This window comes from Ylistrum balloti, unplaced genomic scaffold (genome assembly GCF_031769215.1).
Source record: "Ylistrum balloti isolate Yb309-2 unplaced genomic scaffold, AGI_CSIRO_Ybal_v1 Utg370404, whole genome shotgun sequence".
Classification (NCBI taxonomy): domain Eukaryota; kingdom Metazoa; phylum Mollusca; class Bivalvia; order Pectinida; family Pectinidae; genus Ylistrum; species Ylistrum balloti.
In genome coordinates this window covers 51,595-63,780 of record NW_026782276.1, presented here as the reverse complement: position 1 = coordinate 63,780, position 12,186 = coordinate 51,595, and the positions used below count along the sequence as shown (strand labels likewise).

Here is a 12,186-nt window from a genome sequence, read left to right as displayed (position 1 = left end):
ATCAATCGTTTGAGTTACATTTCCTCTGCTATTTTTTGTGAATTTGCACAAACCTAGCATTATCATAATGAAGTTTATACACATGTATGAAGCTAAATGTTTGTTATTTATGTAATACCGTGTTTCAAAAGATGCAGTATTATTACAATTATGGGTAGTTTTGTGGTCCTCATAGTGATATCATGGAATATTTCTCAATGACATCATTGTACGACCGTAAAATTTCTCAATAATTTTCGACCTACATAATCACCTGCATCTTATGAAAACCTGTTTTACGTCTGTTGACTACATCTTGTATTAAATCTTTGATAATGGGAGCAGGTCCTTGAATATTGCATCAACTGCAACAAGTAAATACCATGGGTTGGATATACAGGAGAGTTGCTATCAAGAAATGGGCAGTTCCCAATAGGGGAAATAAAATCATAATGTTTATCATAAAGCTTTGTGAAAAGCTGTTGATGGTGGTTGCGTTGTAGTAAAATATTGAGATGAGCGATTGACGTAGCAGAGTCTGTCGTTTCCTTGATGTCTAATTATTCTGGTGGATATCTACAATACATTTCTTGTTATTTAAAAAAGACGTCATCATTATATTTTAAAGTGAAATTAAACGAATTAGCAAGTTCATCGTGACCTTTTTCGATAAGCTTTTTAATGAATTCAGCAACGTATGAAAACAAAAAAATAACTCGGCCACCAGAGGGGAACAGTTAGTTCTGTTGGAAGACTTTTCCATTAGAATCGAAATTAAATGTGATTTGTTATGGTGCAGTCTCATTCCACCAAGGTTTGTGCTTTCTGTTCTTAGATTTCCCTAGGTTTTTCGAAATTCAATGTTAACACATGTTGGTGTGAAGCTTTCTGTATATTTGTTTATATATGTGATTGGTATGTCATTTATGGAGATATTGTAAGAGCCGTTTGAAATCGTTCAATCTAACGTTAGAAAATATCGGTTTATAGGGAATTCCATTTTGTTCTTTATAAGATGGAATACTAATTTCGAAATAATGGGGTTATGATTTGACCATGATATCTTTTCATTGGATTCCTATAATATCATGGCTGTTGCTGGAATGGGAGTAGCTGATGTCAGATCTAAAAATCAATTTAGTGTTTTTAGCGTATTTGCTGCATGAAAACCTTGGATATGATATAATGGTATATATTTGTCCTTCAGTTTCACCTTCAGATATATGAATGACATCCTTTGTTTAAATAACAAGAAATTTATTGACCATGTCCATGGTACATATCCACCAAAATTGGAAATCAAAGACAGGACATACTCAGTCGCTAGCCTTGATATTTTATTACACAGTAACGGACATGGACAGCATTCAACCAAGCTGTACGATTTATTTCCGTATTGCGCATTTGCCATGTTTAAATAGCAACTTCTCTACATCCCTAGCCTACGCTTACATGTCGTAGTTAATTCGATTTCAAGGATTTGTTCCCCCCCCCCCCAAAAAAAAAAAAAAAAACGAAATAAGATAAGCGTGAAATGTTTCAATTAAGATGGTTCCGAAATGTCCGTCTATGGCATTGTCTTAGACTCGTTTCATAGATCTTGTATGATTAAAGTTACCACCAGATACTCAGCCTTGCTTTCATAATGGAAAGTTCGTTACAGAAATAATCGTTCGATTTTACAACTCTTCAAATTTGTAATAACCACGCAGACATAACAATGAATACTACATTGTGCCGTATTTTATGACCAGCGCAAGACCATTATCATTTGAGAACGCGACATTGCCGACTATGGTTAACCAAGATTTACATCGGCGTGTGCTGTCCAAAACAGCTGGTCATTTTTCCTTCACTACTCCATACTCACACATGATTGAGTGTGACAAGTAGTGATCTTAAGCTGTATTGTGTTACGGATAAATTCCAATTCTGTTACGCAATAGGAGCGGTATTAAATATCCTATACACATCTGTTAATTTCTTTTTATCATATACCTTCCAAATGGCTGCTGTAATACTATTTTATTAATTTGTTTTTTTATTTTTCATTCTAAAACTATGTTTAAGTCAGTTCTTATCTGTATCTTATCTGAATGTTTTGTTTTACCATATGGTCACCACAACAAGAAGTTCAACCCTTTCCATTTCTAAACCAAATCTAAAACTCTCTATGATGACTTGCGTAATGGTTTCATAAATTGCATATATTTTTATTGCAAATAACTAAATGTATATAATTTTAGATGAACGTCAAGACCACTTTTATATCCTCGAAAGTGTAACTATTCATACGATATGATAAATAGCATACAAGGTTTGATCAACTTTGTTTATTGTATTTTAATTTTGACAAAGACAGTCACTGTGTAAAAAATTTGAGTTTCTATACTTATCACAAAAACATAATAGAAGAACAAAATGCTGAGTCAAAAATAAGAATAATTATTGAGCAAAATATGTACAGAAGAAAGATTTACAATGAAACCCGTGAAAAAGCAATAAAAGGGTAATAAGATCAGCTGTACCGGAAGGGAAATCGTCTTCTGCTTCATCGATGACACTCAACTTAGTCATAATTTCCCCCAGTAAACCTTATATCGTAATAAAATTTCATTCTGTCAATTTTTAATAAATCAAGTTCAATTTTAACGCAGTTCATTTTGATAAAAATTATTTATCTTTGTCAAATAGTTCAAAATTAATCAATTATTGATAAAGTAGAACGCCTTCAAAATAGCAGATTGGCGCGATATTATGGTGATTTCCTTGTACCCTAACAGAGACCGTATCTCTCTGAGCCAATCGAGCGATCCCTGTGACAGAGCCAGTGTTATTTGTACTCGTTATACTATGCCAAACTTGATCGTTACGAAAGAGCATAAACACGGTCTTCTCTGTTACAGTTGGAGCTATACTCATTGTAAACAGGTAAACTCCAGGCTCACGACAAGAAAATTTTCCATTCGATCGATCGAAGCTATTTCCATCGTTCCAGTAGAGTGAATGAAATGCCAAACGTGAGCTGTGCCTCTTGGCCCCCATTTTCACTTTACTCTCCGCAGCAAACGAGATCTTCGTTCCTGAAAACAACCAACTACATGGTAAAGCCGTTGTCTCTTGATAAATGGCAGATATATATTATCAAATAGGGTTAAAAGTAAGATGGAATCTATCAAAGCGTTTCTCCACCCACTTAATTTATGTCCCCAATCTTTTTCTTATTTCAGTTTTAATTTGTCTATTTGCATGCTCTTATATTATCATCATTATATTAACGATTTTACATAAAGTCATCTTTTTCATGACAATTTTTAAAAAGTTAAGCAGTATTTCCCCCTTTTTTCATGATCTCTGCTAGATCTGTTGTTCCATACACTTATTGTGTAGGTATCACAAAGACATCTGGGAATATTGATATCGGCAAATGCTGTGACCTTGTTTGAACAAAATGAGTTAAAATTGCAAATGGTGCTTATTCTTTCCGTGGAAATCTAGGTTACTGCAAAAACAACGCAGTTTTGATAGGTTTATCCACCTTAGCGATTGGAAATACTTTACCTTTTATATGAAATTGTTATTTGAAGCTAACTTATATACAAATAAACGTTCGGGAGTTACATATTTCTTTATGTTAACATGTCTAGCTGAGAAAATGGTGTTAAGGTCTGAAAAATGGCCTTACTTATAACTCATGATTATACCAAAAGAAAAAGATAAGAAGACAAAAATCTAAATTAATTATGATAAACTTTATACATTTGTGTGTGTGTGTGTGTGTGTGTGTGTATTTAGCTATTGTGGACGTCGATAATGACACAGAGGGATATACACGTACAAACACAACAATAATAGTAAGCTGGATGTTCAGCAGCTTTTAGAATGCGTTTAACGTTAATTCATTTGAGTAATGAATTGCACAGCAATAATTACGTCTGATACACCAATACATCGGATGGGCCACTTTTAAGTACAAAAAAGCAGGAAAGGTAGAAAGAAGGGACCTAACAGTAACATACAATACACTCAGCAAAGATGACTATGTATAATAATGGTTAGCATCGAAAACAAAAAACGAATAATATTTAAATGAAGTTAAATCTCACGATCTGTGTGTAAACGGACATTTGATACACTCATGGGTCATTATTTTATGGAATAAGTTTCCGCGATCACGTTAGTTTACCGCGAAATAGTGCAAATATCATCCCCACGAGAATAACCGACTATGGTATGGTTGTAAAGTTGTGTGGTGTAAGTTTCTGTCTTAATTGCTCTGTGGTCTCACGATAACTGAGGGTATAACATGGGTATAGACGAGATTCGAGGCCTTCAGGGTGTTAACTTCCCGGAATCCTCGGACCTATACGTAAACTATAATGCCGTTTCACAACATTCCTCTCCGTTTGCTAAGAGAACAATGTATCATAAACAACATATAGCTGTAAAAATACAATATTATGGTGTGATGCAAAACCGATCATATCCAATTCTAAAATGAATGAGTGACATACCATGCCACTAAACCCAGTAAAATGCACGAGCATTTATACGTTTTCGCAAATCTGAGTTACAATATATGCTGCATACACACATTCTCAATTTAAAACATTTGATTTTCTAAAACTAGGACTCTGTTTAACCCATTCCCAACAATAATGTTTCCGAATCTGGGCACCGCGGATGTCAATATGGGAATGCATGATATTGGAACTGTGGGAAGCAGAAAAGTCGATTTTACTAGTGCTTGAATATCAGTATGCTGTTCAATGTGATGTTACTGACAAGATAAATGTGTTACTTTTTTTGAAGATGATTAAGAGAATACAGAGAATACAGTGCACAGTGCCAAGAACTCCATCGCTTCTCTCAATATCTGATTTTGCCAACGGATGTCTTTACTATCTGTCCCAAGGAAAGCTGCTGCGATCAAACCTTCCTTTTCATCTGCCTTCTCTTATTTTATGAATGTGCGTGCATATCATGTCTTATTTCATCGTATTTCGTGTCAGAATATTTTATAGTACATACAGCTTACACATTTCAACAAGTTTTACTATCCTCTCAGCTTATTGTTCAAGTGTCCTACTAGAAGGTTTTGTAGCACGTGAGGGCTGCAGCTTACACAGTTCCAACAAGCTTTCCTAGCCTATCAACATACTGCCATATTGCCCAAGTGTCCTACTAGAAGGTACAATTGGATAGCACGTGAGGGCTGCAGCTTACACAGTTCCAACGGTACAGAATATTGTAATAATGACGACATGAATATATACACAAATAAACTACAATACAAGTGCAAACACCACAAATAAGCAACAACCACTATCAGAGGATCATGTTTTAGTTGTTTGTACAATGACACACCAATCACTATTTTACAACATAAATAGCATACAGCCAGATAACTGAACAAGCCAGAGTATCCGTCTTGAACAATAATAGTTTGAAACCTAAAATACACAAACTATACGGGAACATCCATGGTGCAGGTAAAGGGGAAAAACAAGCAAGACAATGCCAGAAATCTGACTCGAACAAAGTCCCATTCCAAATTTTGTAGGTCATATTGATTCAAAGTGAGCAACCAAAGAGTAAATATATACACCGAAAGACTTCAAAATCTGAATGTATAAAAATATAATTTCAACGAAGTTCTTGATTCCACTCCCACAACACAAATAAATTTTACAATACACCAATGAGCCGGCAAATCAAATATGCATAAAAATTGGCACGAAAAAAGTAATCCCGAGATTACCTGTGTAAAAATTGGATAAAAACACCAAAAACAAATATACTTACGTCATTTACCTGAATGGCACTTTTCTACTCTAGTGCATTTTCACTAAAGGATTTGATATTTCTTGTAAAGTGTAAGTATAGCCATTCAAAATGATTTCGGAATTGCAATACGGCTGGTAAGATTGTCTCACCTAATCCAACCAAAGAAACACATATAAAATAATTCGAACAGTGACGATCGCCGCAAACACAACTCCGGCTAGTAAAAAATAATACAGCGCATTGAAATAATTTCTCTGGATTATCGGGTTCAGAAACAATCCCATTTCTGGCACCAATGTTGTAACATCGAGTAGTGTAAATAAATTATTGTGTTTGCATGACTGTATTATTACACAGACCCGGAAGAACTGGTAACGGCGTCTGATTTGCTCTGGAATCTCACGATAACTGAAGGTTAAATATTGGTATAGGCAAGATATGGGGCCTTCCAGGAGCTAGCTACCCGGAATCTTTGAAACTATACATAAACTAAAATGCCGTTCACAACAGTATTTTTACGATTGTCAAAGTGTGATGAACAATACTCCGAAGACTAACGATACCTTAATGAAAATAAATGCTAGTTATACTTACAAAAACCTTATCAGTCTATTAGAAACAAATATAAAGCAATTAGATCGAGAAATGTGACGGAAAAACTGAAATCATTAGTCTATTTACCTTGACTAGGTGATGTCCCATGATGCCCTGTCGATCCTCTGTGGCCATTTGCTCCAGGTATCCCAACGTCTCCCTTCGGACCGATAGGTCCAGTAATACCACGGGCACCTGCTGGTCCGATATCCCCCTTTTGCCCATTTCTTCCGGGTCTTCCTGTATCTCCTTTACTTCCCTTTGCTCCAGTGCTACCTTTTTGTCCTTCTAATCCTGGCGATCCCATGTCTCCTTTGGGCCCCGTAATTCCAACTTTTCCTCTGTCGCCTTTTGGTCCGTTGTTCCCTTTCAGACCAGGAAAACCCATTCTTCCACTGTCTCCTTTAGGCCCTCCGAGACCTGGTTCTCCTTTCTGTCCTTTTGACACTGCTTAGAAATATATTTCAATTAATGTAATCATAGAATTAAATGTTGCCTCGAAATTTGATAATGCTTCAAAAAATGATAATAAAAAAGATAATGTTTATCAAACATTGCAATGACTACAATGAATTAATATCCTACCTTTCGATACGTTCCAAACACTTGGCAATTGGAACGTAGGAGAATAAACTGTAAATAAAGCATACAACGTATTAATCATATTGAATAGTATATATAACACTCGGTTAACTTACAGGTACGTGACACTACGGATTTTTTCCGATACTTACGTACTGTCAACAGCACAAACCTATGAAATTACTGTTTGAATTTTTAGTTACTGTTTGAAGTAGAAAGAACTTCATTGTATCCCAAAAATCTGTCAGATAGTATTATATACGGATTACTAACATACCTGATTTTGCGCAATGAAGTTTAGCGTTTGACCACTTTCTGATAATGTTGCGCAAAGGAGATTTCCCAAATCCAGAATATTTGTTATGTAAACAACATAAAAAAGCTACTACTAGCGCTATCACATTTAGCACAATACGTTTAGCGCGATAATTGCCGTTTTATGTGTGCTTACAGTGAATTAGAAGAATGGTCTTACCTGTTGACCTCTTGTTCAACAGAGTTTGCGTTCCATGAATTTTTAGTTGATAGTTGTCTATTTGGTCTGCCTTTCGTGGCGTTTTGGTGTCAGCGATACCTTGCTTACTCCTTTTAAAGCAGAAGGAATTATATTGGATGTAGTTGATTTTACATTGCTTCATTTTTTATATCCGTTCGATATAGATTTCGAAATATCCATATTCATACAAAGAAGATCCTTTAACATGACACGTTTTTCAGACGGGATTCATTTATAAATATATCCTGATTATTTTTGTTAATCAAAACATATCCCCGATCTGTCAGTAAAAATGATCCTAAATTTGCTTAGGGCCTGTGTTATTACATGTTTGCCTATTCTATATCTCTATTTTGTCATTCCACTGGTGTTTTTAACTGCTACCTGTTTTTAAATGACACCTACTTTATTCTTAGTTTTGAAGCAAAATTTGATTTGGTCACTTTCCCTAAATTCCATTTCACTTGAAATGGCTTTATTTGGTATGGTTTGGTATGGTTTGTAGGGTTCACAACAGCCTTTGAAAATTTGTGCAAGTGGTTTTGCCAAACAATTGTTATAGATTAAGAAACAGCAAAATATAAGAAAACCACAAATCATAGCATAAAAATTAATTTACGGTCAACTACATATGACATTTTGATAATAGAGGTCGACTGAGTGTAACACTGAAATAACAGGTTATTTATATAGTTGTTTAACAATTAACAATTTGGATATTGAAAAAGGCAGCGCCAATAGCAACGGTAGTCTTATTTCACAGAAAGTAGGAAGGTTATCATGTACGAAAAGGCTTTCTCTTTCCTTTTTATTTTGCATTAAATTTCTCTGGCGATAACATTTTTCAACCGATATTTTCATATATACTATGAACGTGACCATTTCTAATACGGAAAGTGATTACAGAATGTGTTTTTAATTTGAATAAAAATCACCGAATGGTGTTTACAATATTACAAGAAACAAGTCAATTATAGAAATATACCCTCTTCCCCTTACTTTTATGATCTAATATTTACCTTAAACTCCATAGTTCCTCACTCATGTCGTCATACTTTTTTTGAACATTCTCCAGTTGAACATTCATCTTCAAAACGTAATTCTTCAAAGCAGATAGTTCAGATTGAAGGGTCTCATACTTCAAATCCTGTTGATCATTAGTGGCAAATGTCACAGCCAACACCATTATAAAAACTACAGCATATGCCATCTTGATTTTTTTATCAAATGACATGGAGAATAAGCGTTCACGTATGTCAATGTCGCGTTTTAGCATACGAACGTTTTGACACAAGAAGGTGAACTCTCATTATTTGCTAATCAAGGTTATTAGAGTAGTTGATCGTCTGTATATATCATTTTACTGTTTCTTCAAGCCCATGTGTTAATTTCAGTGACGATGTCTATATTAACGTCTTGTTTATAACAAAAAAAATGTATTATTAAGCTGACAATGCTTCTATATATTTGACCGAAGTCACTTTATCAGTCATGCTGGAAGGGCGGTTTGATAAGATGTTATAGGAGTTTCTACTGATTGCAGGTCAAGGTCAAGTATAAACGATGATTTAAAAGTATACCATCTGTGTATTTTAGTAATACATTAGCGTATAATGTATAATAATAAAAAGTGTATGTATGTGTCGATTTAATCAAATACACTGCATTGATGAACATGGCAAGTACAAGTATGAGTATTGGGTGCAATATAGGGCGTTAAAATACTATATTGTAATATTCAATCGTTACACTTCCTCTGCTACATTTTGCTAATTTGCACAAATCCAAGGTTATCTTAATGAAATTAATACGGATGTAAGAACATCTTTACTTAAATGACAGGTGTTTTATGTTTTTTAATATGTAATACAGAATTTCAACAGATGCGGAGTGATTCAAGTTATGGTGAGGTTTTGTGTTCGTCATGGTGATATCATAGAAGATTTCTCAATTACATCATTGTACGACCGTAAAATTTCCCAATAATTTTCAACCTACATAATAACCTGCATCTTTTGAAAATCTGTGTTGCAAATGTACGTCTGTTGACTATATCTTGTATTAAAATCGTTGATAATGAGAACAACCTCTTGAAAACTGTATCATCTGCGACAAGTATACAACATAGGTTAGATATTAAGGAAAGTTGCTATCCATCATGTTTATTATATAACTTTCTGAAAAGCTACTTATGTTGATTTCGATGTAGCAGATTCTATGGTTTCCAATTGAAGTGTATATGTACGATAGACATACATCTGAAAGTGACATTAAACGACTTTGCAAGGTATGTGTGACCTGATTCAAAGACGTATCGTGTAGAACCAATTTCAAAATAATAAAGATATGATCTGACCCTGATATAGTTTCATGGTTTTTGTATTCCAAGAACTCATATCCATACGGCAAGCATGTTCTGGAATAATTCAATATTACCAAATTAATTTCTGATATCCATTCTTCTATGATGGCACACCGCTTACTTGTACTTTTTCGCGAATTTGCTGCATTAAAAGCCCTGGATATGACATGGTGATATCAGGTCATAATCATTTAGTTTCACACTGAGATTTATATAGATCTCAAACGCTGCTGGGACTTTATCATCATTATGTATTCATGCACCTGTTAATTCAATTTTAGGCGATACAGCTTTTATTTGAATCGTTTAGAACGAGAGATTATCTTTATGTACATCGCTAACTCATTTTTGTCAGATCGAATTGGTTCTTAATATTCTATTTTTTTCTGTGATTTAAATCTATTTATTTCTTTTCTCATTTCAGTTTTTTGATTATTTTATGATATCTAAATCGGGATGTTCTGTTAATTGCTGTCTTAGTTCTGAAATGTTAGTTCTAAGGCCGCGTGTGTTCAAGCTGATTTAACGCTCTCTCCTGCCATGATTTGTTGATAACAAACAACTAACAAATCACTACCAATCGCAACGCTTTCCTAAAACTCTTGTATTGAAAAGGTGTTTTAATAAAAAAAAATAACACACACACACACCCTCACACACACACATCCACACACACACACATACAATAATGTTAACTGTTCCGTAGCTGATGAATTTTCTTCTGATAGACTTTTTCAAGGCGATATGGTTAGAGTCTTAATGTTTTTGATTAATATTTAATGAGGTTGATATGTTCTCGGGGATGTACTTAAAATAAATTTTTTAAAATCTTGGCGGCAAATGTTTGTTGGTTGATAGTTAAATAAAACAAAGAGGCCGAATTGGTCTGAATCGCCCGCCTGTTGTGAAGGTTACATAAACTGTTGGTTCGTTAAAACAAGGTTGAAATTCAATTTCTCTAGCATGCTACTACATAAATATCATGAGCCATGGCCAAGTAGTTATTGGTAAAAAATGTCGGCACATTTTATTCTTGTGCTTTTGAAGATGTCAAAAGTAATTGAGCTAGCATTGACTCATATGAATCATAATTTTTGAAAATATGAAAACTGTATTGTCTTTTTTGTGTCTTGAAATATGGAGCAGCTTTGATAAAATTGCTATTATAGTAAATCTATTTGACGACTACATCATCGGAATTCTTTCAACATTAACACATTCCTATGAAAAAGAATAGATGAATTCGCATAGTTATGTTGAAATTTCATTTGTTTCATATAGAGCGAGGCAAATTATATTGCTCACATGCTTTGACACACCTCACAGATCAGGGGGTCGATTATAAATAAAATCGCATGTCCTATGTCTAACGACTTTAAAAGTGTCTGATATATAGGTCATTATGAAGTAATGAGAAATGTTGGGTGGTAGTAACGCATTCGCCTTTCACCTCACTAACCGGGGTTCGATTTCCATTACGGACGTAAACAAGGGATTATCTGCACGGCCATGTTGGTTTTCATGGGTTCTCCGGTTTTTCTTTCACAATAACACCCCTTGCACTATTAGTAAAAGTTAAAATAAATTGTTTCACAAACGTTTCAAAATGAATAAAAATTGATATCACATATGTGAAATGATTCAAGCTGTTACTGTATTGACAGTTATGGAAATCTGCCAATAGACAATTGTTATGATATACATGAAAGATGAAATGCATGTTAACAACACAGATATATCATTAAGTCATTATAGAGAATGACAAAAGGAGATAAAAGAATACCCACTGAAGGCACGTATAAACAAAACAAAGATTTACACGAAAACCACTGAAAAAGACAAGGTGTTTCGGAATGTTGAGCGTCTTCTGTTTCATCGTCGAACTGCAAACTGGGTCAACATCCGATCGTCCCCGAAGCGGCCGACCCCGTAAAACGACCGCCAGGGATGACCGTCGTATACGATTGATACACGTGCGCAATCGATTCGTAACCGCAGTAGAGACTACAAGGATATTGTTTGGGCGTGTTTGTATGTCTCCCCAGACAGTCCGTAACAGGTTGAGGGCCTACCAATTGAAAGCGCGGCGTTACTACACTGGACACAATTTGTTGCGACGTCACCGCAATAATCGGCGTAACCTGACTCGTGTTCACCGTCGTTGGGCCTTACGCCAATGGAACAGTATTCTGTTTTCAGATGAGCCCAGGTTTTGTGTGCAACACGATGACGGAAGGCGGAGAGTGTGGAGGCGACGAGGGGAGCGTTTTGCGAACTGCTGCGTCGCAGAACGGGACCGCTTTGGCGGCGGAAGTGTAATGGTTTGGGGTGGTATTTGTGGGGGGACTCGTACCAGGCTTGTTGTGTTAAATGGCAATTTAACCGG

At 35.2% G+C, this 12,186-nt stretch overlaps 1 protein-coding gene across 1 annotated transcript; it reads right to left on the bottom strand.

The window, feature by feature from the left end:
* Positions 1 to 6,439: 6,439 nt before the first annotated feature.
* LOC132554441 (collagen alpha chain CG42342-like) lies at positions 6,440 to 8,648 on the bottom strand. The gene is made up of 4 exons (XM_060218760.1): positions 8,458 to 8,648; positions 7,418 to 7,527; positions 6,946 to 6,993; positions 6,440 to 6,807 (listed from the first exon to the last, which is right to left on the bottom strand). Exons 1-4 carry the CDS (start codon positions 8,646 to 8,648, stop codon positions 6,440 to 6,442), a joined length of 717 nt encoding a protein of 238 aa, XP_060074743.1.
* Positions 8,649 to 12,186: the final 3,538 nt, after the last annotated feature.

Coding starts and splice junctions, on each gene's coding strand:
- LOC132554441 (XM_060218760.1), bottom strand. CDS start 8,648: ATGGCATATGCTGTAGTTTTTATAATGGTGTTGGCTGTGACATTTGCC. Junction 7,528..8,457: donor GAGGAACTATGGAGTTTAAG/GTAAATATTAGA, acceptor CTGCTTTAAAAG/GAGTAAGCAAGGTATCGCTG. Junction 6,994..7,417: donor GTTGAACAAGAGGTCAACAG/GTAAGACCATTC, acceptor CTTTATTTACAG/TTTATTCTCCTACGTTCCAA.